This window comes from Nycticebus coucang, chromosome 6 (assembly GCF_027406575.1).
Source record: "Nycticebus coucang isolate mNycCou1 chromosome 6, mNycCou1.pri, whole genome shotgun sequence".
NCBI classification, from domain to species: Eukaryota; Metazoa; Chordata; class Mammalia; order Primates; family Lorisidae; genus Nycticebus; species Nycticebus coucang.
Window position 1 is genome coordinate 71,474,969 of NC_069785.1, and position 27,325 is coordinate 71,502,293.

Genomic DNA, 27,325 nt, shown 5'->3' on the forward strand with positions numbered 1-27,325 from the left:
AAAGGGAAAGGAAGGTGACAGGGTATAAAGGATCCTCTTAGCAAGAGTGGGGGTGGGTGGCTCTTGAAGGACGAAGCAGGTCTCTCTAAGGATGTGTGTCCCAAGGACAGCAGGGAGGGAGAAGTGAGGAGCACCCTGATCTGGGGACCATATTTTCCCAAACTGAGGGTTAGAACACACGTGATCTGGCAGAGAAGTTCTATGGTTTTTTTTTTTTTCAGATGTGAGAAAGGAAGTCTTAGAAAAGTGTGGTCATCAAAATATTGGGGTTTGGGGAAATCTCAGTATTTTATTAGGACCTGAGATAAAATGTTTAAAATTAGGTCTGTTTCTTGACAATTTGAGAAGTGTGACCCCCAAAGAGTGAGCAAACTGAAGGATAAAGTTAGAGGGCAGGTGGAGGTGGGCACAGGGTGTGCAGACCCCTCAAAGGCCCAGCAAATAGGCTGATGTGGAAAGACAGAGCAGAGAGAGCTAAGGGAGCTGATTCCTGGTTGCTGGCAACAGAAATGACCCACCTGGCCTCTCTGTGGGCATTGGCGGATTTAAGGGCTGAAACTGGGGGCAGTAGAGGATCAGACTTAGAACACAAGTCGGCAGCAAGATGGCCCTTGGGGATCCAGGCTCTGAGTCCCCTGGAGGAATTCTGCTTATCCAAAGCCAGTCACAGGCCTCCTTCATGAGCAGCACAGGACCCTGTGCAGGGGGTGTCCTTGCTTCAGCCCTCGTGGCGGGAGGTGGGACACTGTATCCCACCAGGGCAGCCTCTAGGGGGAGAGTCAGGAAGGGGGCTTGGGTGCCCAGCTACCAAAAAACTTCTACACACAGCTACATGCATCATGGAAGATTCTGGAGGAATTGCACAATGACAACAAGAACTATAGAAGGCTGATCTCATGCTGGGGTTCCCAGAAGACACTAGTTAGAAGATGGCTCGAGTGCCTCAGGAGGGTGGTGGGATCTGGGCCTGGAGAGGAGGGAGCAGACGTGAAGGCATTTTTGAGGATTAATTTATCAGAGGCCTCTGGGAATCCTCTCTGAATACAGAGAGGTACAGGGAGTCCCAGAGGCTTAACAAGGGGCTCAGGATGTTTATAGCTATGAGAGCTCTAGGTGAGTGTGTGGCCCCAGGCCAACAGTCAGCCTTCATCTCCTCTGTCCACTCTGATGGACTGGCTGGGCTCTCCAGACACTGCTCTGAGAAGGTCTGTCAGGCACAGGTGGGACCCAACAACAGCTCCGGGGGACATAGGGGTACCTCCATGGGGGTGGGGGACACAGGGGTACCACCATTGTGTCTTCTCTGCCCCTCAGCTGCGTCTCTAATTTTCAAAGGGAGAAGCTGAGACCTAGAGAGACAGAGACTTGTCCAAGAACACTTAGCAGGAGAGGCGAGATGAAAACCCAGGTCCCCCAGCTCCCAAGCTATTGCCACTTCCCCTGCAAAATTTGGGGTTTAGTAAAGTTCCCCAAATCCCAGGTGGGCTGGGCAAAAATAACAGCCTTAACTGAGTTTCCATGCTTGCTGCAGGAGAAGTAGGCAGAATTGGGGTGTTGCAGGAAGGCTGTCAAGTGGGAGAGACCCCCTTTCCTCCTCTTTTCCTGGCCCAGATGGCAAATGGAAGGAGCAGTTGTTATATCCTTGACAGTGGGCCCTGAAAATAGGAGCAGCTCCAGTGGGTCCTCTGTTGAGATGGCCCCTGGTATAACAGAATCCCAGGCCTTTGGACTAAAAAGTGGAGGGTGGACATGGGCTCTGGCTCTTGACCTTGACTGAGCTCCTCCTGTTTGGAGTCATTCCTGCCTACTTCTCCCTTGGGGTGAATGGATCTCCATTTAGGGTGGATTCCCCCAGGAGTGGGCCCTGGTGCTCAGGAGGGACTCTGGGGGGAGCCATTGTGCTCTGGCTAAAGCCTGAAGGATGATGAAGGCCTATTTGGGGCCAAGTACCAGGAAGATGCTGAGGACCCCAGAGCAACTCCCATGTTGGTGCAGTCCCCACCTGCTTGGAGAACATGGCTCTGTGCGGGGGAGGAAAGAGCAGTGCCAGTGATGACAGCTTTGAGATGGTTTAAGCACTTTCTTTTCCTTTGATTTTCCACCTGAACTTGAAATGAGCTTTCCCACTCACTGTAAAACAAACAGAATGAAGACTTTTCCCACGATTTGTGTGGATGCTGTCACGTATTCCTTGCCACTCCTTTCACACTTCCAACAGTTACAGATTTTTTGTGTACCCCCCATTCCCCACTGTGGGACACTGGGACATATGGTGGGGCTGGGGTGTTGGGAGGCTCACCTTCCCTCTGCAGACATCCCTCTTACCCCATGACATTGGAGATCCCAGTGTCAGGAAACAGGAGTTTTACCATCTCAGGGCACACCTGCCTCAACTCCCTTCCTGCAGAGCCTGTTCTGTTTCCAAGGAAGGCAGGGTGGCCTCAAAGTCCCAGGCAGGTCCTGGTCCCAGTGCCACTCCCTCTGTGTTGTTGCATGACCTTGGACAAGGTAGTCACTGGCTCTCAGCCTTAGGTGTCTCACCTGCGAAATGAGGAAAAGACATTTAAGCTCAGATGTCTCAACCTGAGACATCTATTCTGTCTGAGAACAGGTGGGTTCCAATGACCCCTCTCTCATTGAAATGTGTCTTTGAGCCTTGCCAGGTGCAGTGGAAAGACAGATCTGGAATTGAGCATCTAGGGTGAGCTTCCTGGTCAGTGATTTCAAACCGACTCTGTAACTTGTCTGAGCCTTAGCATTCACCTGTGTAGAATGGGGCTGACAGGGATGCTTGTGAAAGCATCAGCAGTGTGATGGAATGCCATACAACATGTTAGTGTACTCCTATGGAAAGACTCAGAGCCCAGGAAAGGTCTGGGTAAGTCAGTGGTTGATGACATAGGGCACGAGGGCTTTAGCCTGAAGGAGGGCATTGCTTTAGCAATCCCCCTCTCAGGGCTGTGCTCCTGGGGTAGGGAACCCTGCCTTCCCTCCCGTGGCTCCTGTGTTCCCCCAGCATAGCACAATCCTCACTGTTGTGACTGCCTGGCACTTCTGGGTCCTTCTGCAGTTCATTTCCCTGCATTAACTATATGAGGGGGACAGTCCCAGGCACAGCTGGCTTGCTGGAGCTGCGGCCACTTTTCCCCACCCCTTTCTTCCAGAAATCCGGTTTGGCAGTCCCTACTGGGTTTCCTGTTGATCTAAGTAACCTCCCAGAGCAACCTCTGGGCAGACCCACAGGGCTCCACCCCCCACCCCACCCCCTCCACTCTTTTGTTTCCAACAAATCCCTTGAATACTAAGGGGTGAAATTCTTTTCCCAGCTACTTAGTCCCACTGAGAACTCCACCTCCTCCTCTGAGCTCTACAGCATGTGGTGCCAACTTTTTGCTTTAACCATGGGTCAAACAAAGCCAGTCTCCTTCTCCCAGTGGTGTGTTCCATGGTGTCAAAACCAGAGAAATGTGGAAAATTACCTAATATGTCTCAAGGTGTGGATTAGAAGACTGGGCCCCAGGTAGAAAGTGGCTGGTATCCAGTAAAGCAAGTCACCTCTTTCCCTTTCTGTGGGGTATTTATTCATTCAGGTCTCCTGATCCGTGCCTGGGACCGTAGGCTCCTACATGGGGCCAGCAACTTCCTGAATGGTCTGATCTGGGCCTTCCACTGTGGCCTTGTCTCTACTTGTTTTGCTTTTCCAAGTTGACCCTGGCTTTTGCAGGTGCTGGTCCTTCTGTGTTCAGCATCCCCCCATGCCCTCCCCTCCCCTGCTCCCTGGTGGTGTTCACCTCCTTGAGGGAGACGCTCCCGATTTCCAGGTCTCCAGTGCTTGCTTCTGCTCTGTGCTCCCATCCTCCCCTCTGTTCCCACATCACACCACAGCCCCCCCACCCCATCCCTGAACTGCAGGAGTCTGCCTTTTCCTCTTTCTGCCCTGATAGACTATGAGCAGTCAGGGGCAGAGACCCAAACCTCCCTCCCAGGACAGCCCTTCAGAAAACCCCATCCCCTCACCTTCCCTGCAGGGTCTCCAGGCACAGCAGGTTTGGGGTTTTCTTATCTTCTTTCTGTGTTGCAGCCAGGGTTTTATAATAAGTGCTTGTAATCAGGACATGGCAGGAACAAGCATGAGCTCCGAGGTCTGCGGAGAGGGGCAGGGAGAGTGGGAGGAGGGAGCGAGACCCAGGCAGCCCCCTCTCCAACACTCACATTCTTCCCCTCTGTCACAGCATCTTCCCAGCCCAGGCTCAGGGAGCTTCTTATCCCCTCTGCTAGGATCTGTGAACGAGCACTGCCCAGGACCCAGCACACAGGAGCCTGGGAGACAGGTCATGACTCCAAGAGCTGAGACACAGGAGAAACAGGATTCCTTACTGCTCTTCCCCAGACGAAACCACCGGAACCCTCACACATACACACTAGGCATTTCAGCTGTTGAAACCAGAAAACCCTTTTCCATCTTGACAAACACAAAAATAAAAGAATGAGGGGAAAATCAGAACAGGAAGTTGTGAAGTGAGGTGGCCTTCTGAGGTTCACTCTGAATTCTCTCTCACTGGGTGAACTCTAGAACTTTCACAACCTGTCTCACGTAATTTGACTCTGAATATAACCCTGAAGCTCGGTCCCAGGTCCAGAATTTTCCAAGATCAACAGAGCAGGATCCAGAGTTATCTCCCAGCATGGAGAAGGGAGGAAGTGTCTGCATATTCACAGAATGAGTGTTTCCTGGGTGCTGAGGCTAAAAGGGAGGAGTCTGGGCTGCGGTGGGGGGTAGGGTGGTGGTGGCATGTGCAAAGGTTCAGGGGTGGGAAGTTGGGTGACAGCCATTCACCCACCTGTCTACCCATCTCGAGGGGTTGCTGTGAACCAGGCACTGTGTGAAACCTCTGTTAAGACCACTGTCTTCACGGTGTGCACAGCCTGCTGGCAGGGATGAGCTGGAGCCAAAGGTATCCTGAGTAGAAGGAGCCCTGGAGGGGGTGTGAGTAGCTCTGTGTGGCAGGGGCAGTGGGTGAGGGAAAGGAGCAAAACAGGATCACACAGGGCTACAACAGCTCTGATGCCTGGATAGAGTTTTCCCTAGATAGTAGGGAGCCATTGGAGATTTTGGAGCAAGACGATTATGTTAGCAGAGCTGTACTGTAGGAAAATTAGGCAATGGTTGAAGAGAGAAGGGATGAGGCAAGGAGATAAAGCACTGGGCCCATTTCAGAAGTCCTGCAGAGCAATCCTGCCAGCTCTAGAATGAATAATGCCCCCAACCCAAAATAGATGTCCCGGACATCTTCCTGAGAGTCTGAAACCCCCAGGAGAGTTCACTCTGGGGCCAAGCACCTTTCTCTGAAAGGTTCCTGTCAATGTGTATGGCTAGGCGTGGTGGGTTACACATGTAATCCTAGCACTTTGGGAGTCCAAAGCAGGAGGATCCCTGGAGCCCAGGAGGATCCCTGGAGCTCAGAACAGCCTGAGCAAGAGTGAGACCCTGTCTCTAATAAAAATACTCCTGGGCATTATAGCGGGTGCCTGTAGTCCTAGCTACTTGAGAGGCTGAGGCAAGAGGATCACTTGAGCCCAGAAGTGTGAGGTTGCTGTGAGCTATGATGACACCTCTGCACTCTACCCAGGGCACAGAGTGAAACCTTGTCTCAAAAAACAAAATACACATAGATGACCTGCAAGGAGAAATGGACTAAGCTGTTATACCTCGGTGTCATCCTTAGAAGGCTGTCACTGGATTAATGGCTAAAGAGAGCAGGGTCCTGAAGTATGGGACATGAGACAAGGAAGTTTTGACTGGGATGGAGGGAGAGAAAGGACAGAGTTGGAGGCCCTGGGCAGAAATTGCCATGGGAGAGAAACTTGCCTGCGGAGGGGTGTGTGTGTGTGTTGGGGACAGTCATTACTAAATAGAGACACGGAACACCCTGGGGTAGGAGCAGCGGGCACTTTGGATGAAGGATGACATTTAGGAACATGAGATGCCCTCTAATTCCCAGGGGTACCCAGGGTTCTGAAGCTGCACGAACTCGTTCTGGCTCTGTTAAGGCCAGGTGGTACCACCTCACTTGTCAAGCCCCTTCCCTGGGAATATTAATTGAACAAATGTCTATACATGTGTTGAGGGCTGTGTAAGAGTGAGTGAGGATGAAGCCACAAACACAGGGAGCCTGGCCTTTGCCCAGGACTGTGGGGAGAGGGACTGTGGCTCCTTTTTACGGTGACTCTCATCTCATTTAATACTAACTTCCAACCATAGGAGAGAGCTGCAGAGACCACAGGCAACCTAATGGGATGGTCTGAGATGCCTGGGGCATCCATAAATGGACTGTTACCAGAGGGTTATAGGGAACTAATAAAACTTAACAGCGTATTACGAAGATCAATTTTTTAAAAGTGTATATAAATTGCTTAACACAAGGCCTACCACTTTGCAAACATTCATCCATAGTCTTTTCTTATCATCATTACCTTTTCTTTTTTCTTTTTTTTTTTTTTTTTGCAGTTTTGTCCAGGACCAGGCTTGAACCCGCCAACCCGGTATATGGGGCTGGCGCCAAACTCCTTGAGACACAGGTGCCACCTTCATCCTTGTCTTTTTCATGGATATTCGTATTGCCATCCCCATCTTTCCAACGTGGACTTGATGTAACTTCCTACCTTCTGTCCTGGGATGCTGGAAGGGAGGCACTCTGGTTGCACACATGCCTTGCTTTGCATAGTGCAAAGGGCAGCTGCAAAGAAGCAGAAAGGGTGTTAGAGTGGGGTCTGGAAATCTGGGAAGCCCAAAACGGCCAGGAGTTATGTTCAAGGTCACTGAGCCAGTGAGTGCCAGAACTGGGCATGGAAACCCTAGCTGCTGCTCAGTCTGTTCTTTCTGCCTTGCTAAGCTGATTCTCCAGGTAAGAAGACGTTTTGCTTTTGTGTACAAAATTCAGCCTAGCAGTGATGGGAGATTCTAGGAACTAAAGCTGCAGTGCAGGTTGTTTTGAAATTATCTCATTCCCCCATCAGTTCACTGAGTTCAGATAAAGCCTGGATGGGGGTCCAGAGCCCCCACCACTCCTCTGGGCATCCTGCTCAGTGAGCTGTGCCCACTGACTCACCGCATGGCCAGCCTTTCAAGGGAGGCCTGGCCATACTTCCTGTGTGCACATCACACACATGCTCTACGCGTGTGCATCAACCACCCTGAAACCCACTTTCAATTTTTTTTAAGGTAAATAATTTTATTTTATTAAGCAGTGCAAACGTTTATTCAAAAAATACTTCCTGAGTACTTAAGTACCTACTATACACAGGTCCTGTGCTAGGTGTTAGTACATTAAAGAGTAACTCAAAGGCCTTTTCTAATATGTAAATACTAAAACATGTAACTGTGAAATCGGGGATAATGATAAAACTGATTCTTGTCAATCACTGATTCGTCAATTAATTCTTGGCAACAAGAGGTACCTTAGTTTAAAGCTGCTACCTAGAACACAGCATTTAATGCTTTATTTTTTAATTTTTTTATTTCAGGTTAATGTGAGCGTACACACAACCAGGTAACACTATTTGCATATGTTAGATTTGTCCTGCACCCAAAAGATGTGCCAGTACCCTTACGTTGTGTCTGTTAAATGGGAGCGCACCAATCCCCTCCCATCCTCTCCTCTCCCCACTTCCTAATTCCCCTCTCCCCAACTTGAATCAAATTGAGTTTTTTCTCTTATGTGGGCATGTATTACATCATTTACTGGCTTCATATTAGTATTGAGTACATTGGATATTTGCTTTTTTTTTGTTCTTGTGATACTTTACTAAGAAGAATGTGTTTCAACTCCATCCAGGTTAATACAAAAGGTATAAAATCTTTGTCTTTTTTATGGTTCAATAGTATTCCATGGTATGCATGTACCATAGTTTGTTAATCCATTCCTGGGTTGATAGGCATTTAGGTTATTTCCACATCTTGGCGATTGTAAATTGAACTACGCTAAACAATCTAGTGCAAATGTCCTTATGATAAAAGGATTTTTTTTCTTCTGGGTACATGCCTAGCAATGGGATTGCAGGATCAAATGGGAGGTCTAATTTGAATTCTTTAAGGATTCTCTATACTTATTTCCAAAGAGGATGTATTAGTTTGCAGACCCACCAACAGTGTAAAAGTGTTCCCCTGTCTTCACATCTGTGCCAGCTTCTACAACTTTGGGACATTAGGTGATATCTCAGGGTGGTTTTGACTTACATTTCTCTGATGATTAAGGACAATGAGCATTTTTTCATATGTTTGTTAGCCATTCGTCCGTCTTCCTCAGAGAAGGTTTTGTTCATGTCTCTTGCCCAGTGATAGATGGGATTGTTTGCTCTTTTTCTTGATTAATTTGAGTTCTCTGTAGATTCCAGTTATCAACCCTTTGTCAGATTCGTAACATGCAAATATCTTTTCCCATTCTGAAGGTTGTCTATTTGCTTTAATTGTTATGTCCTAGCTGCGCAGAAGCTTTTTGGTTTAATTAAGTTCCATGTATTTATTTTTGTTGTTGCAATTGCCATGGAGGTCTTCTTCATAAAATCTTTCCCCAGGCCAAGATCCTCAAGAGTTTTCCCACACTTTCTTCTAGGACTTTTATTGTTTCATGTCTTAGATTTAAATCTTTTATCCATCTGAGTCAATTTTTGTATGTGGTGGGAGGTGCAGGTCCAGTTTCAGTCTTTTACATGTGGTTATCCAGTTCTCCCAGCACCATATAAAGAATAGGGATTCTTTTCCCTAGTCTATACTTTTGTTTGGTTTATCAAAGATAAGGTGGCTATAACAAACTGGTTTCATCTTTTGGTTTTCTATTCTGTTTCATATGTCTATGTCTCTGTTTTTGTGCCAATACCAGGCTGTTTTGATCACTGTGGACTTGTAATATAACCTAAAGTCTGGTAGAGTGATGCCTCCAGCTTTGTTTTTATTACTAAGAATTGCCTTGGGGACAAAAAAAAAAAAAAAAAAAAAAACAGAATTGCCTTGGCTATATGGGTTTTCTTCTGGCTCCATAATAAATGAAGAAGCATTTTTTCCAGTTCTTCTAATTATCATATTGGTATTTTAATGGAGCTTGCATTGAATCTGTAGATTGCTTTGGGCAGTATAGACATTTTAACAATTTTAATTCTTCCCAGCCAAGAGCATGGTATGTTCTTCCATTTGTTAATGTCTTCAGCTATTTCTTTTCTTACAGTTTCATAATTCTCTTTGTAGAGGTCCTTCACCTCTTTTGTTATATTCCTGGACATTTCTTTTTCTTTTTTTATTTTTATTATTTATTTATTTTTTTATTAAATCATAGCTGTGTACATTGATATATTCATGGGGCATCATTTGACATTTCTTGTTCTTTGAAACTACTGTGAAGGGAATTGTGTCTTTGATTAGCTTCTTGACTTGGCTGTTATTGGCATATAGAAAGGCTACTAATTTGTGCACATTGATTTTATACACAGAGGCATTGCTGTATTTCTTGATCTCTTCCAGGAGTCTTGTGGATTAGTCTCTGGGGTTCTCTAATTATAAGATCATATTATTGGCAAAGAGCAAGAGTTTGACCTCCTCTACCCTCATTTGGATGTCCCTTATAGCCTTCTCTTGCCTGATGGCATTGGCTAGAACTTCCAGAACTATGTTGAATAGTAATGGAAATAGAAGATATCCTTGTCTGGTTCCAGTTTTAAGTGGAAAAGCTTTCAGTTTTACTCCATTCAGTATGATATTAGCTATGAGTTTGTTATAGATGGCTTCAATCAGTTTAAGAAATGTGCCACCTATGCCTGTATTCTTAAGTATTCTTGTTAGAAATGTATGCTGAGATGCTGAGTTTTATCAAATGCTTTTTCTGCATCTATTAAGAGGATCACATGGTCTTTGTTTTTGCTTCTATTGATATGGTGAATTACATTTATCGATTTGCATATGTTAGACCAGCCTTGTATCCTTGGGATGAAGCCTACTTGCTCATGATGTATAATTTTTTTAATGTGTAGCTGCAATCTATCTTATCTAATCAAGATTATTGATTAGATAAGATTGTTGATTATTTTTGCATCAATACTCATTAGTGAAATTAGTCTGTAGTTCTCCTTTTTACTTGGGTCCTTTATTGGTTTTGGTATCTGGGTGATGTTTGCTTGATAGAAAGTGTTGGGGAAGGTTCCTTCCTTCTCAGTGTTTTAGAATAGGTTCTGCAGCATAGTCACAAGCTTATCCTTGAAGGTGTAATAGAATTCTGGTGTGAGGCCATCCAGTCCAGTGCTATTTTTGTTGGAAGAATTTTTATTGATTCTTCAATCTCAGTGCTTGATATTGGTCTGTTCAAGAGATCTATTTCTTCCTGATTAAGTCCAGGGAGATAGTATGATTCCAGGTATTGGTCCATTTCCTCCATATTATCAAATTTCTGGACATAGAGTTTTTTGTAGTAGTCAGAGATGATCCCTTGTATCTCTGTAGTATCAGTTGTTATTTCCCCTTTTTCTTTTCTGATTGAGGATATCAGAGATTTTACTTTTTTGTTTCTAGTTAATCTGGCCAAATGTTTGTCAATTTTATTTATCTTTTCAAAGAACCAACTTGTTTCATTAATTTTCTGAATTCTTTTGTTTTCAATTTCATTTATTTTTGATTTAGTTTTGGTTATTTCTTTTCTTCTGCTAGGTTTGGGATTAGATTGGTCTTCCTTTTCCATTTCCTTGAGATGATTCAGTCTTCAATTGAATCTTCAATCTTCAATTGATGTGCTCTCTTTCAGTTTTTCAGATGTGGGCATCTAATGTAACAAATTTCCCTCTTAGGACTGCTTTTGTAGTATCTCACAGGTTTTGGTACCTTATAACTTCATTGTTGTTATGTTCAAGGATTTTAATAATTTCTTCCTTTATCTCTTCCTTGACCCAACTATCATTCAATGTAAGATTGTTTAATTTCCCTGCCTTTGTGTAAGGGTGAAAATTTTTGTTGGAGTTGAGTTCCACCTTCATTGGCTTATTGTCTGAGAAGAAACGTAGTGTAATCTCAATTCTTTTAATTTTGTTGAGGTTTGATTTATATCCTAGGATATGCTCTATTTTGGAGTATGTTCCATGGGCTGATGAGAAGAACGTATATTCCTTAGCTTTAGGATGATATTGGTGATATTCCTTGTTTTTTTGCTTGGTTTCTGTTTAGAGTAACTGTCTGATTCTGTCAGAGGGGTGTTAAAGTCCCTAGATATTATGGTGTTATAGGATATCATGCTGCTCAGACCATTTCAGGTCTGTTTCATAAGTCTGAGAGCATTTAAGTTGTGTGTGTAAATATTTAGAATTGAAATGTCCTCTTGTTGTATTGTTCCCTTGACCAGTATGACATGACCATGTTTATCTTTCTTACCTTTAGTTGCTTTAAACCCCCTTGTATCTGAAAATAGGACTGTTACCCCTCCTTTTTTCTGCTTTACATTTGCCTGAAATATTATTATCCAACCCTTCACCTTGAGTCTTGTTTTGTCCTTCAAGATCAGATGTGTTTCCTGGAGATATCATAGAGATGGCTTGCACATTTTTATCCAATAGGCCAGCCTGTACCTCTTCAGTGTGTAATTCAAGCCATTTACATTAATTGAGAGAACTGATAAGTATGGTGGAGTTTTATTCATCTTATTTTGTGAAAGTCCATTGGTTATTTTTGTCCTTTGCATCATTGTGGAAGCTAGGTTTTATCCTTTAGTTTCTGGTTATTTATTTTGCTGGTGTTCCATTGTGATGTTCATTGTGGAGAATAGGTCTAAGTATTTCCTGTAGAGCTGGTCTTGTTCTGGTGAATTTCCTCAGTGTTTGCATGTCAGTAAAATATTTGATTTGTCTATCAATTTTGAAGCTTTGTTTGACAAGATACAGAATTCTTGGCTGAAAATTGTTTTGTTTAAAAAGGTTAAAGGTGGTGGCGTCCGTAGCTCAGTTGGCAGGGCGCCAACCACATACACCTAGGGTGGCGGGTTCGAATCCGACCTAGGCCTGCTAAGCAACAATGACAACTGCAACAACAACAACAAAAAATAGCCAGACATTGTGACAGGCACCTGTAGTCCCAGCTACTTGGGAGGCTGAGGCAAGAGAATTGCTTAAGCCCAAGAGTTTGAGGTTGCTGTGAGCTGTGATGCCACAGCACTCTACCCAGGGTGACAGCTTGAGACTCTATCTCAAAAAAAAAAAAAAAAGAAAGTTAAAAATAGATGACCATTCTCTTCTGGCTTGGAAAGTTTCTACTGAAAAGTCCACTGTCATCCTGATGGATCTGACTCTGTTGATCAATTGGTGCTTACAGAATTGGCTGTAAGCTGGCTACTTACAGAATTTTCTCTTTCATCATGACTTTGGACAGGTTCATTACAATGTGTCTTGGAGATGCTGTATTCGTGTAGCAATGACCCAGGGTTCAATATCCCTCTATAAGGAGTCTTTTGGAATCTTCAGTGAAACGAGAAATTTTCATTTATGATATTCTCCAGTACAGTCTCCATTCCTTTGGGTCATTCTTCTTCCCCTTGAGTGATCCCATTAATTTATATGTTTGGACACTTCGTGACATCCCATAATTCTCTGAGCAACTGTTCTGTTTTCTCTTTCTTATTTTCTTCCTTAACTACCTGGGTTAGCTCAAGAGCTTTATCCTCAAGTTCTGAGATTCTTAATTCTCCATGGTCTAACTTGTTATCTTTAAGTTCCCTTACTGACTCCTTCAATTCCTTAAGTTCCACCATAGCCTTTCTATATTCTTCATATCTTTCATCCATTTTTTTGATCTCTTTTTCCACTTTCTCATCAATTTCCTTTATTGCCTTTGCCATCCATATTTTAAATTTTCTGTCATTTACATTAAATATTTATAGGTGGAATTCTCTGCAGTGGCTATCTCATGACACCTTGTAGGGGTTGCTCTGTTCTGGGTTTTCATATTTCCAGAATTTTTCTGCTGATTCCTCTTCGTGTATGTTTTCTTCTTGCTCACTTCCTTCCCCTACTCGTCTCACTGCCTCCTTCATTTTAAATTACCTTGTCTCTGAGCTTAGGTGTTAAACTGGCCTTTAGATATTATAAGACAGAAGTAAGACAAGGTAAAGATCAAGAAGGGAGAAAGGAAAGAAAAAGGTAAAGAAAAGAAAAGAGCAGTGAAAGGAAAGAGTTGAAGAAAAGAAAAGAAGAAGGACAGAAATAGAGAAAGAAGAGAAATGGTGGTGTTTGATAGGGTGCTTGTACCCACACACACAACTCCAGGACTTTGGGGGATGAGGCTGGGTAGATCCTTCAAGGTCAGGATCTCCTTACCAGTGTGGACAAAAACAAGACTCTACCTCTGCCAAATATAGAGAAAAATCAGGAGTATGTCACAGTGGAGATCTACCAATACTGTCTTTCTGCAGGCCAAAGCTAGAAGGACACCTTAGACTATAAGCTCAAGGCCTCCTTAAGCCAGACCAATGACATAACCCCCAGCCATCACAGCAAAGAAAACAAAATAATAAACAGTTAAAATACAATTATATAAATTAAAGGAATAATAAGGGATATCTTAGTTGTTGTATGAGAAATTTATGTGAATAAGATTGAAAAAAGTAGAAAAGTCTCTACCAAAGGTGAGAGGAAAGGAGAAAAACAGAAAAGAAATAAAAAACAAAATGGGCTGAAAAACCATAACCAAAATAGAGCAACCATAACCTTGCTATTGAAGAAAGTAAAAATGAAAAAATAAAAATACACCCAAACCAAACCAAACACAAAACAACAACAGAAACAAGAAAAAGAAAAACTAAGGAAAGAAATGTGAGCAAAAGCAAAAAAAGGAGCGAAAACTATATATGTGAGTGTACACACACACACACACACACACACACACACAAATTGCAATATATTGCCTGGACACCAGGTGGTGCTGTGGTGTTAGGAGATGGAGAACACACATGCTGTTTTCCCTGTATAATATTGGGGGCCAGAAACACTCTCCAATTTCAGAGGAAACTGGGACCTGTTCTCCTGACCTACTTGCCCCCCATCAGGGCCTGGTCACTTCACCAGCACTCAGTCCCCACTGGATTAAGATCCCAAAGCTCTCACCATATCTTTCAGGTGGCACATCTTGACCTTTCAGTGTCCCCCGATAACAAAGTGGTTTTCCCCTGACGAGGGGTGCTCAACTCACCCCAAAGATGACTGCCTGAGCTCAGCAGGCACATCAGAGCAGGCCGTACACTAGGACTCCAGGGACTATTTATCCCACATGGCTTTCCCATAATGGCAGCCTGCCTATACCAAGCTGATGGGAGCCTCACTCTGCCCAGCACTTCATCTCAGCTGCCTAATGATGCTCAAGTTCTCTTGCTTGTCCAAACCCCTCCAAGACAGTCCAGGGAGCAGTCTGGTCCAAAAACAAAAACTGCACGACAGCCCTTTCCCACCTCCAGTCCTCCACATGAGGCCCTCCAGCCAACCTCTGCCCATACCTAGGCACTCGCCTTCTGTGCTGGTCCTCCTCGGCTCTGTACCTCCTCACTGGCTCCTGGAGTCTCCTACTACTTCACTGTGCCCCTGGAGAGATGTTTCTGGGTAGGTTTCCCCCAGCCAGAAGTGGTTGAAATCCTCTGTCTCCTATCTCACTGATTGCAGAAATGTCTCTAATCCATCATCTTGGTCTGCCTTGCCCACTTTCAATTAATTATATACTTTTATTTAATTTCAAAGATTCATTTTCTCTAGTCATATTCTGTTTTGTGCTGTTATGGCCATGGAGGCTGGGAAGTCCAAGAGCATGATGCTGGCATCTGGTGATGATCTTCATACTGTGTCATTCCTTGCCAGAGGGAAGGAGGGCAAGACAGCAAGAACAAGACAGGGCTAAACTCACTTTTGTAACAAACCCATTCTCAATAATAACTACCCACTCCTGAGATAAGGGCATTAATTCATCCATGAGAGATAGTCCCCATGACTTAATCATGAGGCCCCACATGCCAACACTGTTCATTTGGGATTAAGTTTTTAGGACATGAACTTTGGGGGATACATTCAAAGATAGAAATCCCCCCCCCAAAAAAACAAACAACAACCATTTATGTGGCAATAAGAGAATAGAGAAACTTCTATTAACAAACACATTTATATTCCACAAAAGTTTTTGAAACCCGTAAGTCCGGTAGACATCAATCTTTATCTCATGTCATTCAGAACTGTTTGTCTGAAACCAGAAAGGAGTATTTTTCAATCAAGGCTACGTGATATGTGTGTTTTGGAAGAATACATCTTTTGATTAAAATGTTATATATTCATTATAGAAGAATCAGAAGTCACTAATAACACCAAACTATCCAGAGGTTGCCACTATTAACACTTTGATTTATTTTCTTACAGAGTATATATATTTTTAATAGCAATCATTTTATATATACAGGTTGGGCATCCCAAATATAAAAGTTCAAAATTCTAAATGCTTCAAAATATGAAACTTTTGAGCACCAAGAAAATGCTCATTGGAGCATTTTGGATTTTGGATTTTTGAATTTGGGATGCTCAACCATTAAGTGTAACATAAATATTCCAAAATTTGGAAAGAATCCCAAATCTAGCCCTAAGCATTTTAGATAAGGGATACTCAACCTTTATATAACTTGATTCTGTTTTACTAAGTGTTGGATCATTAGCAATTTTCATGCCACTAAGTATTATTTGAAAATATGATTGTAAATGACCTCATGATGTTCCATTTTGGCAATGCTCCATTGCTGTTCCTATTTTAAATAATGCAAGAGTAAATGTCCTAGTGTTCGTTGATTTTCCTGAGGGCAAATTCCCAATGTGGAATTACTGGTCAAAGGCCATGTACCATTTAAAAGTTTTGTGGAGATTCTGTCCAGTGGACCTCCAGAAAATTAGACATACTTACTTTCTCACCCTGGAGCAGAGGTCCTGGGTCCTGGGCCCACCTAACAGTGTTGATTGGCAGACAGGGTGCATTTGAGATTTGAGAAACAATCAGCACCAGGCTCCTCCTTCAGAAAACTCAGGGGATGCAACAGCTGCCATTCAACACTTGACATTGAAGGTCTGTCTCAGCAAAGGAGGGTCTGGGTTTGTTCTTCGAGCCCTCCAGGATAAGGCTCACACCAACAGTGTGAAGATCTCCTAAGGATTATATTAATGTAGCAGGACTCTAAGTCATACGCTTCTCTGCCTCCACTCTGTTAAGGCTGCAGCACTATGAGATTCAGGGTTCAAATGGGAAGTTAGATCGTTGGTCCCCCTGAGAACTCTAGCATTGGGACGATTCAGTGAATGGACCATTGAAACAGTTATTCTAAATTTATATAACTGCTAGATGCAGTGTCTCATGCCTATAATCCTAGCACTCTGGGAAGCTGAGATGGGTGGATCCCTTGAGGTTAGTAGTTCAAGACCAGCCTGACCAAGAGCCAGACCCTGTCTCTACTAAAAAAAAAAATAGAAAAAAATTAGCTGGACAATGCCATGAGCTAGGCTAACACCATGGCACCGTAGCCTAGGAAAACAGAGTGAGACTCTGTCTCAAAAAATAAATAAATAGGCTCAGCGCCCATACCACAGTGTTTATGGTGCCAGCCACATGCACTGAGGCTGGTGGGTTTGAGCCCAGCCTGGGTCTGCTAAGCAATAATAACAACTGCAACAGGAAAATAGCCGGGCGTTGTGGCAGGCACCTATAGTCCCAGCTTCTTGGGAGGCTGGAGAAAGAGAATCACTTATGCTCAACAGTCTGAGGTTGCTGTGAGCTGTGATGCCCTGGCATTCTACTGAGGGCAACATAGTGAGACTCTGTCTCAAAACAAATAAACAAATAAATAAAGTTATGTAACATTGAAAAAGTTTGACTCCTTAGAAACTCTCTACACCTCTATTTTCTCAGCCGTAAAATGGGGTTGTTATGAGGATTAAAACTGATTATATTTGTAAATCAATGTAAATTTGATTATATAGTTATAATTATATTAATGATAGCTATAAGGGTTAGTATAAGCAGTGGTATATTCATATTAAATATGAGAAAGCAGTACTGTGAGGCTAGGCTTTGCAGACAGGCAGGTCTGGGTTTGGTCTTGAGTCATACCCTTTATAAAGAAACAGGAAATTGTACAACAGAGGCATTTATGGGGGACAGAATTGTTCACATTTTTTAAAATTTTAGAATAAGCTTTCTTTAGAACATCTGGCATGGGTGTTTCCTTTGTTCTTTCATACTTATGTATATCAAAGTAATGAATGCGCAAAGTTCAGAAAGGCTAACACTATGACAAGATCTATAGTACGACAAGTGATATGCTACAGTCAGCTTGTACTGGCTCGTGAGAGCCTATTAAATTTTTAGGAGTTTTGCAAGCTGATTGTTAAGCACAGTCATTATTAAAAATTAAGTTGCATAACTTAGAATTAAATTATAGTAAAACAAAGGTACTGAATATTAAAAATTGATTACTTCCTAATTATTTTACTACTATGTGTGTTCTTGAGGTTTACTTATGTCTATTACATTTGTATAGTGGAAATGTTCATGTTATATAATGGTGTGCTACTGAGAATCTCTTCTAACTCTCTATTTGGTGACATCACCTCTTTAACCTAAAATTAGCAATGGTGGGAATAATTAAGCCAGCAAAATTGGTAAACTACAATTCAGGGCCTTTGTTCCCTGGAGACCCAGTTGTTAAGCATTTACCAGCCCATCACTACCTATAACCTGAATCTCTGTCCCATCTTGCTACACACATCCCATTTTCTGCTCCTTAAAGATAGCTACATGGCTTGCTTTTAGCTGTTATTTATTTATTTTTTTACACTTACCCCTATATTTCTCCATTACATGCTTTTACTACAATGTCTTTTTTGGACAATTCTTACTGAGTTCCTGTTATGGAAAAAAGGACTCTAGCTTTTTTCTAGCTCTGTCTCCCTTCTTGCTATAAACACACACATACTTTCTCTACCTCCCTTCTCACAGTACATCATAGCTCAATTCTTGTGTAAATAAACATGTAAATATTTAGGTTTTACATTATTAAAGCCAAGTGACTACTGTACGTAAATCATTATGTATGATCATTGCATTAGCTTTCTTATACACATTTTTTTCTGGAGTCAAAAATTGCCTTTGTTCATATTTTTTTTCAAATTGATATGTTTTATTACCTCCATTCAAGTTAAAAGTTTAATATAAGCAAAGTTTAATATAAGGCTAATTTAAGAGATAAATACCCATGAATTCTCTTTCTTTTGTTTTTTACCCGTGAATTTTCTTTTTGTGTATGTGTGTGTGGTTTTTTTGTCTGGGGCTGGGTTTGAACCCGCCACCTCCGGCATATGGGACCGGCGCCCTACTCCTTGAGCCACAGGTGCCGCCCTTTACCCATGAATTTTCAATCATGCTATGTATTCTTTCATATAAGAAATATTTATTGAACACACTACAGACATTCTTCTAAACATTCAAGAAATTTATAAAGATAGGTAAAAAGAAAACTGTCCCTAACTTCATGAAACTTATTTTATAGAGGTGGAAATTAAATTTTTTTAAAGTGCATAGATTAAGGAGTTTCAAAAAAATAAAAACAGAGAAAGACAACAGGGGAAGCCAGCTATAAATTTATGAGTCTGGCCTTGGGAAATGACATTTTATTTTATGTATTTTTTATTTATGTATTTATTTATTTTTTGAGAAAGAATTTCGCTTTGTTACCCTTGGTAGAGTACAGTGGCATCTCACTGCAACCTCAAACTCTTGGGTTCAAGCAATCCTCTTGCCTCAGTTTTTCATTTTTAGTAGAGATGAGGGTCTCACTTTTGCTCAGGCTGGTCTGGAACTCCTGAGCTCAAGCAGTTCACCTGCTTGGCCTCCCAGAATGCTAGGATTACAGGAGAGAGCCACCACGCCTGGCCCAAGAATGACATTTTATAAATTGTGGTAAGATAAAGCCTTGGAATAAGTCAATATTGAGCAGACTCTAAAAAAAGTGAGCAGGCAAGTCATATAAAGAAATGGTATCTGTTCAAAGCATCTTACAAACAGAGAGATGAGCAAGTGCTGAGGCCATGATAGTCAACTAGTCTGACACATTCTAAGGAGTTCACTACGGCTAGAAAAAACGGAGAAGTGACCTACCAGACGAGGGATGAGAGCAGAGAAGCAAGAGACTGGGTATTATGAGGCATTTTGGGCAATGAACCTCAAAGACATGGGTTTTTACTCAGATTGAGATGGGAATCCGTTGGCAGATCTTGAAAGGGATGTGACATCTGCTATCACATTGTAGGAGGTTTAACAGCATATCTAGCCTCTATCCACTAATTTTTCCCCAACATGGACAAAAAAAGATATTACCAGAAATTGCCAAATATCTCCTATGAAGGCTTAAAATTGCCTCTTGTCAATAACCAATGTTTTAATCATATCACACTCATTGATTTTATAGAAGAGGCACTTGGGGCCTAATGAACATGAAGAGAATTCAGTAACAGCTCTTGCTAATAATCATAGTTTCTGACTATGGACCCTCATAGTAGTATATTTGGGGAGGATTGGCTGGATTCTGGGAACATTTTATTTTTTTATTTTATTTTTTACATATACATGTGTTTATTCATAGTTTTGTTTTCTTGAGGCAGGGTCTCACTCTTTTGCCTGTGTTAGTGTGCAGTAGCGTAATCATAGCTCCCTGCAACCTTGAACTCTTGGCCTCAAGTGATGCTCCCACCTCAGCCTCCCAAAGTGCTGGGATCACAGGCATGAACTACCATGTTGGGCTAATAATTCCCTTTTTAAAATTCACTTGATTTCTCTAAAGAAAAGTGGTTTTCAAACTTCTTTTTTTATAGTAGTGGAACTTATCTTTCAAACAAAATTTTAGATAGAGCTCCACTTTATAAAACAGGAAAATCAGAGCTACTGGGTTGAAAGGGGGTCCTTGCTTTCAGGGCTGCTGTGTACAGCAAAGTGGGTTGTGTACTGCACAACTCCAGAGCAATGTGATTCAGTCATGACAATCACATTTACCCGCTCCATTGGGGAATGCATCCATTGTGTATGGAGAGGCCCACCTGGAAGTTCACTTACATCAGCGTCATTTTGTGCTTTAAAAAGGCTTGTTCCCTTCTCTGGTCTAGGGCTTTGTCCACTCCCTACTCTGCATAGATTCCCTCCCTATTCTGAATAGGATCTGTGATGTTACTTAACCTGTCCAGCCAGTGTATCACCCATAGGCTGCTAGCTAGAAGATCCTGTTATGGCTACCTCCTGACCAGTTCAGTGCCCCTCACATTTGTTTGGGCCAGGCTGGGTGCCAAAAGCTTAATGCAGACAGGTCTGCTCAGGGCACACTTAAATGCAGCATTTGGATGTAAGGAATGGCTTTGTCACAGAGTTAAGCAAGCTGTGGAAGCAGACACTGCAGGACTGGTCTCCCATGGAAAAACCTGAGGTAGAAGAGGAAACTGGCCAAAAATGAGCAGTGGGCTCCAAAATCACACTTTGAGAATCACACCTATCTAGGAATCCCAACCTTGCTTTTAGCCTGTTGACCTTGGGCAAATTGCTTAATCTCTCTGGGCCTTAATAGCCTCCTACCTAATTAATAGGGTTGTTGTGAGTGTTAAAGGTAATGTGTAACCCTAATAAATCCCAGGGTCGATGTGGCTCAGTCTCTGCTTACAGTCTCATTTAAAAAATCATCATCTAACAGCCCAAAAGCAAATGAAAAAGATATTCCAAACCTAATTGCACCACTCATAGAATGATGAAGGGGAGTCCATTCATAACTGATGGCAACACTGTCCAAATCCTTTCCCTCTAGTCTCTATTTTCCTATAGTGTGCTGTGTCTCGGGAGTACCGTATGGGTATTTTCCCACAACATACCACACCAATCTCTGAGGGCTTTTTCTCTCTTTTTCTCTGCCTCATTTCTTACCTTCCATACCACCAGGCCTGTTTTTTCTCTACCCATCCTCCTGCCACTGCTGTGTCACCAATGATCAAACAATCTGGAAATGAGCTGAGAAAGGTGCAGGCAGAAAGTGGTGGGGGAGAGGTTATGCAGGACACATGCTCTGAAGTAACTCTTGCTTCATTTCCCTGGGAAGTATCAGGCACATGCAGCAGGAGCTGGGCCAGCACTGGTTCTCTTCTTCACTATGAGGAGCTACAGGGGAGAGGGGTCGGGCTTGCCTAATGGACCTGCCACTTTTCTGACCACCTGCCACTTCTAGTAGATGGGCAGGACTGGAAAAAGCTTCTTGCCTTATTTCCTTCAAACTCTTCCCCAAAACTGGTACTGAATAGACCTGAGGGATGGAGGCACAGCTTTTGCCTACAACTCCCCCACCCCCTTCCTTCTCACCTTTGTAGCCACTAAACACAGAACAGCTCTTCCAACATCCACACACATCTCTTGTTCCATCCTTTCATGGACTTTTTTTCCTCCCCAATGCCATGGACTGAGCACCTGCTGTATACTAGCCCTATAAGGGGCTGGGGATTCAGAGACAAGGAGGACTTCTGTTGCTCAGAGAAAATTTTAAAAAAGACTTCAAATCAGATGTGGTTGTATTATTATGCAAAATAGAGGGACACACAGCATGCTGTGAGAGCACAGAGGAGGAGTTCTTAACCCACAAGGGACCAGGGGAGACTTCCTGGAGGAAGTGTCTTCTAAACTATACAATGATATCTGATATCATAGGATGGGAAGCTCTACACCAAGCACTTTGCTAAGCATGTTGGTTCATTTAGCTTTCACAACAAAAAGTACATGTTACTATTCTCATTTTAGAAATGAGGAAACCAAAGCTCAGAAGTTCATTGATTTTCCTAAGGCCACATAGCTAAAAAGTGGTAGAGCTTTAACTCAAACACAGGCCCATGTGACTCCAAAGATTATGCTTTTTTTTTTTCCTGAGACAGAATCACTTTGTTGCCTTCAGGATTACAAATGCCTGCCACAACCCCCAGCTATTTCTTTTTTTAGAAAAGGGGCTCTTGCTCCAGCTCAGGCTGGTCTCGAACTCATGAGCTCAAGCAATCCACCACCTTGGCCTCCCAGAGTGTTAGGATTACAGGCATGAACCACCATGCCCAGCCCTCAAATACTATGCTTTCAACCACAGGGCAATGTATAGAGTTGCTCAGGTTACACACTGCACAAGGGTGCTCATTCGCATAGAATAACTCATTTGAGTGTATAAGTGGACCTGGAGAGTCAGGCCTCTGTGCTCATTCCCAGAGCAGGAGGAAAGAGCCTTTTCCTGATCCAAATATGACTGTTACCTCCCCCGGGGCAGTGGGTAAATGTGGGCACCAAGGAAAGCAGATGTGCTCCAGTGTCCACCGTGCAAATAGGTGACAATGTGGGCCTGCGTGTGTGTTGCTGGGGCTGCTGGCCCCCGGGCTTTGATCATTCCTGTGGGTAGTGACAGGAAATTTAAATGTCTTTGTATGAGGAAAGGAGCCTTTTTGTAGTGTGCACAGAGGTGTGTATGGAGCAGCAGTGGCCCTGCCCCACCACTCTGCTGTGTGGCCATGACACCATTTGGCTCAGCCTGATTTGGCCCAGCAGAGACCCAAAGTTCAGTTGAGAAACCCAGAGAAAAGGATCTCTTTTCAGGGCCACACCAGAGCCATCAGACTAATGCCATTTTCTCTCTTTCTCTCTTTCTTCTCTGCAGACAGGCAGGATTGAGCCCAACTACCCCAAGGTCTGTGGTCACCAGGGCAATGTGCTGGACATCAAATGGAACCCCTTCATTGACAACATCATTGCCTCATGCTCAGAGGACACATCGGTGAGCTCCCCAGGAGGCTGGGCCCCAGGCTCCTCCCCGCTTCCTCCTGGAGATCTCCCTTAGGTTCCCCCTCCTCCTCTCTTTGCCTCTCTTCTCTGGCCTCTTTGTCATCCTTCCAGCTCCCCGGGATGGGGAAGAAGGGAGCTAGGAAAGGACGGAGGGTACAGACCCATAGAGTATTCGACAGTTCTGTGCCTTTAGTGTGATTGAGTTTGGAGGTGTTGATTTTCTAGGTGAGAATCGGAATGTAAAACTTAAGTGTATGATTCAGCACTCGTCTGTGATCTCAAAAGGAGAAGGGCAAGAGGAAGAGTATTGACAAGGAGGGAGGGGGCGGAAGGGAGGAGACTGGCGAGCGTGAGGGAAAGAGCTCTTGATCTTTGCAGGCTGGGCTTGGTAAATGTATCATCTGGTTTGTCCACTATTGGTTTCTAGGGAAGGACATTTGGCTGAGAGAATTGTTGTGACTTGTCCAAGGACCCATACTGGTGACCTGAAATTTGAACTCTATGTGTTCTACCATTTGATGTGAAGAGAGAAGAAATAGGAGAAGGGAAATAAGGAAGAGAGAGCAGGGAGAAGCCAGAGAGAGCAGATGGGGAAACGGAGATGGGAGGGGAAGGGGGAAGAGGCAATTTGGGGTGGGGGAGAGAAATTTGAGGCTGCTTTCTGGTTTTACTCAGGCTTTACTGGCTTTCACAGGTGGAGGTAGGGTCAGAGGCACTAGCAGTTGCCTCTAGGTTTCTGGAGAGGGGTCCCATACTATTCCCCACAGTGCCCTTGAGTAGAACCAGCATACCAGCTTGGGAGAAGGGGGACTTCAGAGGCTCAGCTGAGCTGGTAAGGAGGGCCCTGGAATACCCAGGTGAAGGAGGATCAGCCTTTTAATCAGGACACAGCACATATCTAGTCCCTACTGTCATATCCTGGGGACAAGTCGGACTTTCAGGATATAGGAACTTGAAAGAACTTCAGAGCTCATGTCTCCCTGTCTTCTTAGACTGGACTGTGAGCTGCTAAGAAGAGAGACTATGGCCTATTTGGCCGTGAACTCCAAGCATCCAGCACAGGGCCTGGTACCTAATAAATACTTAGCAGGTATTGGATAGGATGGATGGATGGATGGATGACTACATTGATGGATAGAGAAATTGATTAATGGTATGGATGATAAATAGACGAATAAATGATAGGAAGTATGACTCAATAGATGACTGAATGATGGGTTGATGGACAGATGGATGAATGGAAACATAAACGAATGAATAGTGAATGAGCGTAGTCCAACTAATCAGTTCTCCAAAAAAAAAGATTTGCAGTGAACAGTCTCTATTAGTTCATGAAGTTTGGGGTAAGGTCAGCTGGAACATCCCCTCGAGTAGCAAGGAGGGGCTCAGAAGGGTGGAGCGGCCAGCTCCTGATGGCTAAAGCCCAAAGTCAGCTGGAGAGGACTCCTGAGAACAGCAGCAGCGAGAGCAGGGCCCATGTGAGCAGAGAGAGCAAGAGCCTCCATCGGGTTTGGTGACTTTCCCAGCAGCCCCTGCACCACAGTGGGGACGGCGGTCAGGGTCAGGACACAAGCAGACCAGAGCTGCAGAAGGAAGAGCACCAGGGGATGGCACCCAGAAAAGGTGAGGGAGCAGGGACATAAAGGGGGGACAAAGTGCTCACTAGTTGCTTCCTGAGCTGGGAAGGAGGCATATGAGTGGGAGTGGGGCTGAGGTACCCAGTGGTGGACGCAAGAGGCCTCGGCTTGGTGGAAGAGAGGGCAGGTGGGGCACTACCCATCCTTCTGCCCTGGATGCAGGGAGCCCAAGAAGGAGTGCAGTGACTCCAGCTGGCTCCATCCCAGCCCGCTGAGGTGTTGAGTGACTGTCACCAGCCAACAGGGAGCAGACACCCCCGAAACTCAGTGCTGCCTTTTTTGGAGCTCCCCACCCACTCTGGGCTGGGCACTTTACATACACGGAGACCTCATGGCCACCCTGTGAGGCAGGCACTGCTGCCCCTTAACTGCGGGTTAAGAGATAGGCCACACATCCAGGACACAGAGGATGAAGGTTTCATCTGGGGCTGCTGAGTGCAAAGCCCACGTGCTTCCTGCTTCACCAGGTTTCATCATCACAGTCAATGCTGGATGCTCTGGGCCCCTCCTGGTGTTTCAAGTGTCTCCAAGGGCCCTGCTGGGTCAGAGAGGAGCAGTATCCTGTGATGTGGGCAGGGACTAGTTGGGCTGGGGCTCTTGGAATTGCCAGCCACCCTGGCTCCTCTTTAAGTCACAGTTTTTTTCTGCCTGGATCAGGGAGAGAGACAGACCTGCCCCATCCCAGGCCAGCCTCTTATTTCACCTGATAGGTGCCTTATGCCCCAGGATCCCAGTTGATAAGCAAAACATCCATGGTGTGTGTTTGAGAAAAACAAAAGCCTGCAGCCCCAGCCCCACGAGCCAAGTGACTCATGTTACTTTTGCACACAGAACTGAGAGACCCCCGTGTGCCTGGCGGCACCCTCCTGCCTCCCAGCCTGGGATGGAATCTCAGCTTCCCCTTTGCCAGCTGGGTGGCTGAGGGAGTGTCACTTTACCACTTCCAGTCTTGGCTTCGCCCATCTCTGAAACAGTAAAAGTAGTGACTTTTCCCTTGTGCACTGGTGGTGAGGATGAAGGAGAGTCTGCCCTGCACTGCAGCCAGCATCCATCAGAGCCTGCTAATCTCAGCCCTGTTCTGAAACACCCCCGGTAGAGAGGCAGGGCCCACCACACTGACTGAAAGGCAATGCAGAGCAAGGTCACTGTGTTCACCAAAGGCCAAACAAAGGGCTTATGCACACAGAGGGATTAATTTGGGCCAACATGCAGGAAGGGGAAGAGAGGGTTAGGGAGGCTAGATGCTGGAGAGGCAGGACTTTGACAGATAAGAAAAAGGGGTTTAAAAAGGATTCCCTGGGAGAGACTTGTACAGGCAGGGGTCTGGAGGGAATGTCCCTGTCTTGTGTTCTTGGAAAAATGAAAGTCGTCTGCTGTGGCTGGGTGGTCAGTGGAAGTAGGCAGGAGGGGAGGCTGCAGGGGCTGTTGGGATCAGAAAGAGAAGGCCTGCGACACAGGGTGGGTGGCTGAACTTTGAAGGGAGACCTATGCTTCTCAAACCAGCTGAGCATAAGCTGGGACCCCTGGAAAGTGGTGGGGGTGGGGGACACTCCATGCCCAGGGGATCTGGGAGGCAGCACTGAGGATGGAGGGGTCACAGCCAGCTTTATGGCAGATGTGGGCGGGCTGGCTGGCTGGATGCAGTTCTGCAGAAGAGGGAGGGAGGCGGGCAGTGTGGTTCGGGGCACAGGAAGGGAGGGGCTGGCCTGGGCCACTGATCCAGAGACAAGCAGATTAAGTCTCTGGATCAGAGAGGAACTAAGCCCTTGCTCCGGCTGCCAGGCCAGCTGCCCCACAAGCAGGCTCAGAGCCCCATCTTACCTGTCAGGTGTCCGCCCCTTTCCTGCCTCAGGCCAAGGATCCCAGCATTGAAGCCAACAGACAGGCCCCTGAGGCTGGAGCCGGCCCCCTCCTGGAGCAGGGTGCACTGGGCCCCTGTACGGGGTTTCCCAGCCAGCACTCTCAGCCTCCTGCCAGCAGCTCTGGTTTTGCAAGGGAGGAAACTGAAGCGCAGAGCCATGATGAGCTGGTGATGATGATCAACCATGATGATGTTTCAGATCCATCTACCACTCAGTATTGGCATCACAGGTCTCCTCCGTGCAGGGCCCAGGGCTTGCATGGCACAGGCATCCTCATGGGCCTGGGTGGAGTGGGGTATAAAGGAAACAGAGACTGAGGCTCCCAAGAGGTGGACCAGGAGGCCTGTCGGCACTGCTTCCTCTCTGACCAGCTTTCCTGCCTCTATCAAAGTGCCTTGAGGCACAGGCCTCTGAGACACCCTCCGTCGCCTCATTCCGGGATATCAAACATGGTCTGGGGGACCAGGGCTGGGATGTCAGTGGGCAGAGCTACTGGGCCAGGCACTGTGCCACATGTGAAGAGGGCACAGCCGCTCTGGCCTCTGCCCCTGCCCCCACTGCCCTCTGCTCATCTCTCAGAACAGTCAGAGGACACGGTGGGATTTAGGGAGCCCCCAGGTCCCTGCTCCTTCCCCATGTCCTCATTCCCAAAATCTGAAGTGATCCTTGTCCCACTGAATCTGCCTCCCAGTCCCCTCCCCCAAGGCATGAGGAGGGGTCTGAAGTCTCGCCTCCATCCCCTCAGAGAGCCAGTGGAACATACCCACGCCCCTTCCCGAGGGGCTTCAGTCCTGAGGGAGGGAGTGAGGGGGCCATAATTCTCCCTGGCATCTGGCAGAATCCAGTTCTTTCCGCCACTGGGTGATGTCACCTATTGTTGAAGGGCTGTGCTTTTTATAGCTTCTGCGCAGCTAGGGAGGGCGGCTGGCAGGCGGCAGGGAAGGGCGCTATCGGTT

At 45.0% G+C, this 27,325-nt stretch overlaps 1 protein-coding gene and 1 long non-coding RNA gene across 7 annotated transcripts in view; one reads left to right on the forward strand and one right to left on the reverse strand.

Moving 5' to 3' along the window:
- Positions 1-27,325, forward strand: part of CORO2B (coronin 2B) — a 216,133-nt gene that overhangs the window by 166,746 nt on the left and 22,062 nt on the right. For all 5 annotated transcript variants that reach the window (XM_053594716.1, XM_053594719.1, XM_053594720.1 and 2 more), the window contains exon 3: positions 22,746-22,862. In XM_053594716.1, coding sequence (XP_053450691.1) covers positions 22,746-22,862 — 117 coding nt within the window. The remainder of the gene's footprint in view (positions 1-22,745; positions 22,863-27,325) is intronic.
- Positions 203-27,221, reverse strand: LOC128588094 (uncharacterized). 2 transcript variants are annotated; one of them, XR_008380713.1, is made up of 5 exons: positions 27,133-27,221; positions 26,329-26,650; positions 4,018-6,737; positions 2,003-2,541; positions 203-1,655 (listed from the first exon to the last, which is right to left on the reverse strand). It is a non-coding gene; the product is annotated as an uncharacterized LOC128588094 (long non-coding RNA). The 2 variants fall into 2 exon arrangements; XR_008380712.1 differs by having other exon boundaries at positions 203-2,541.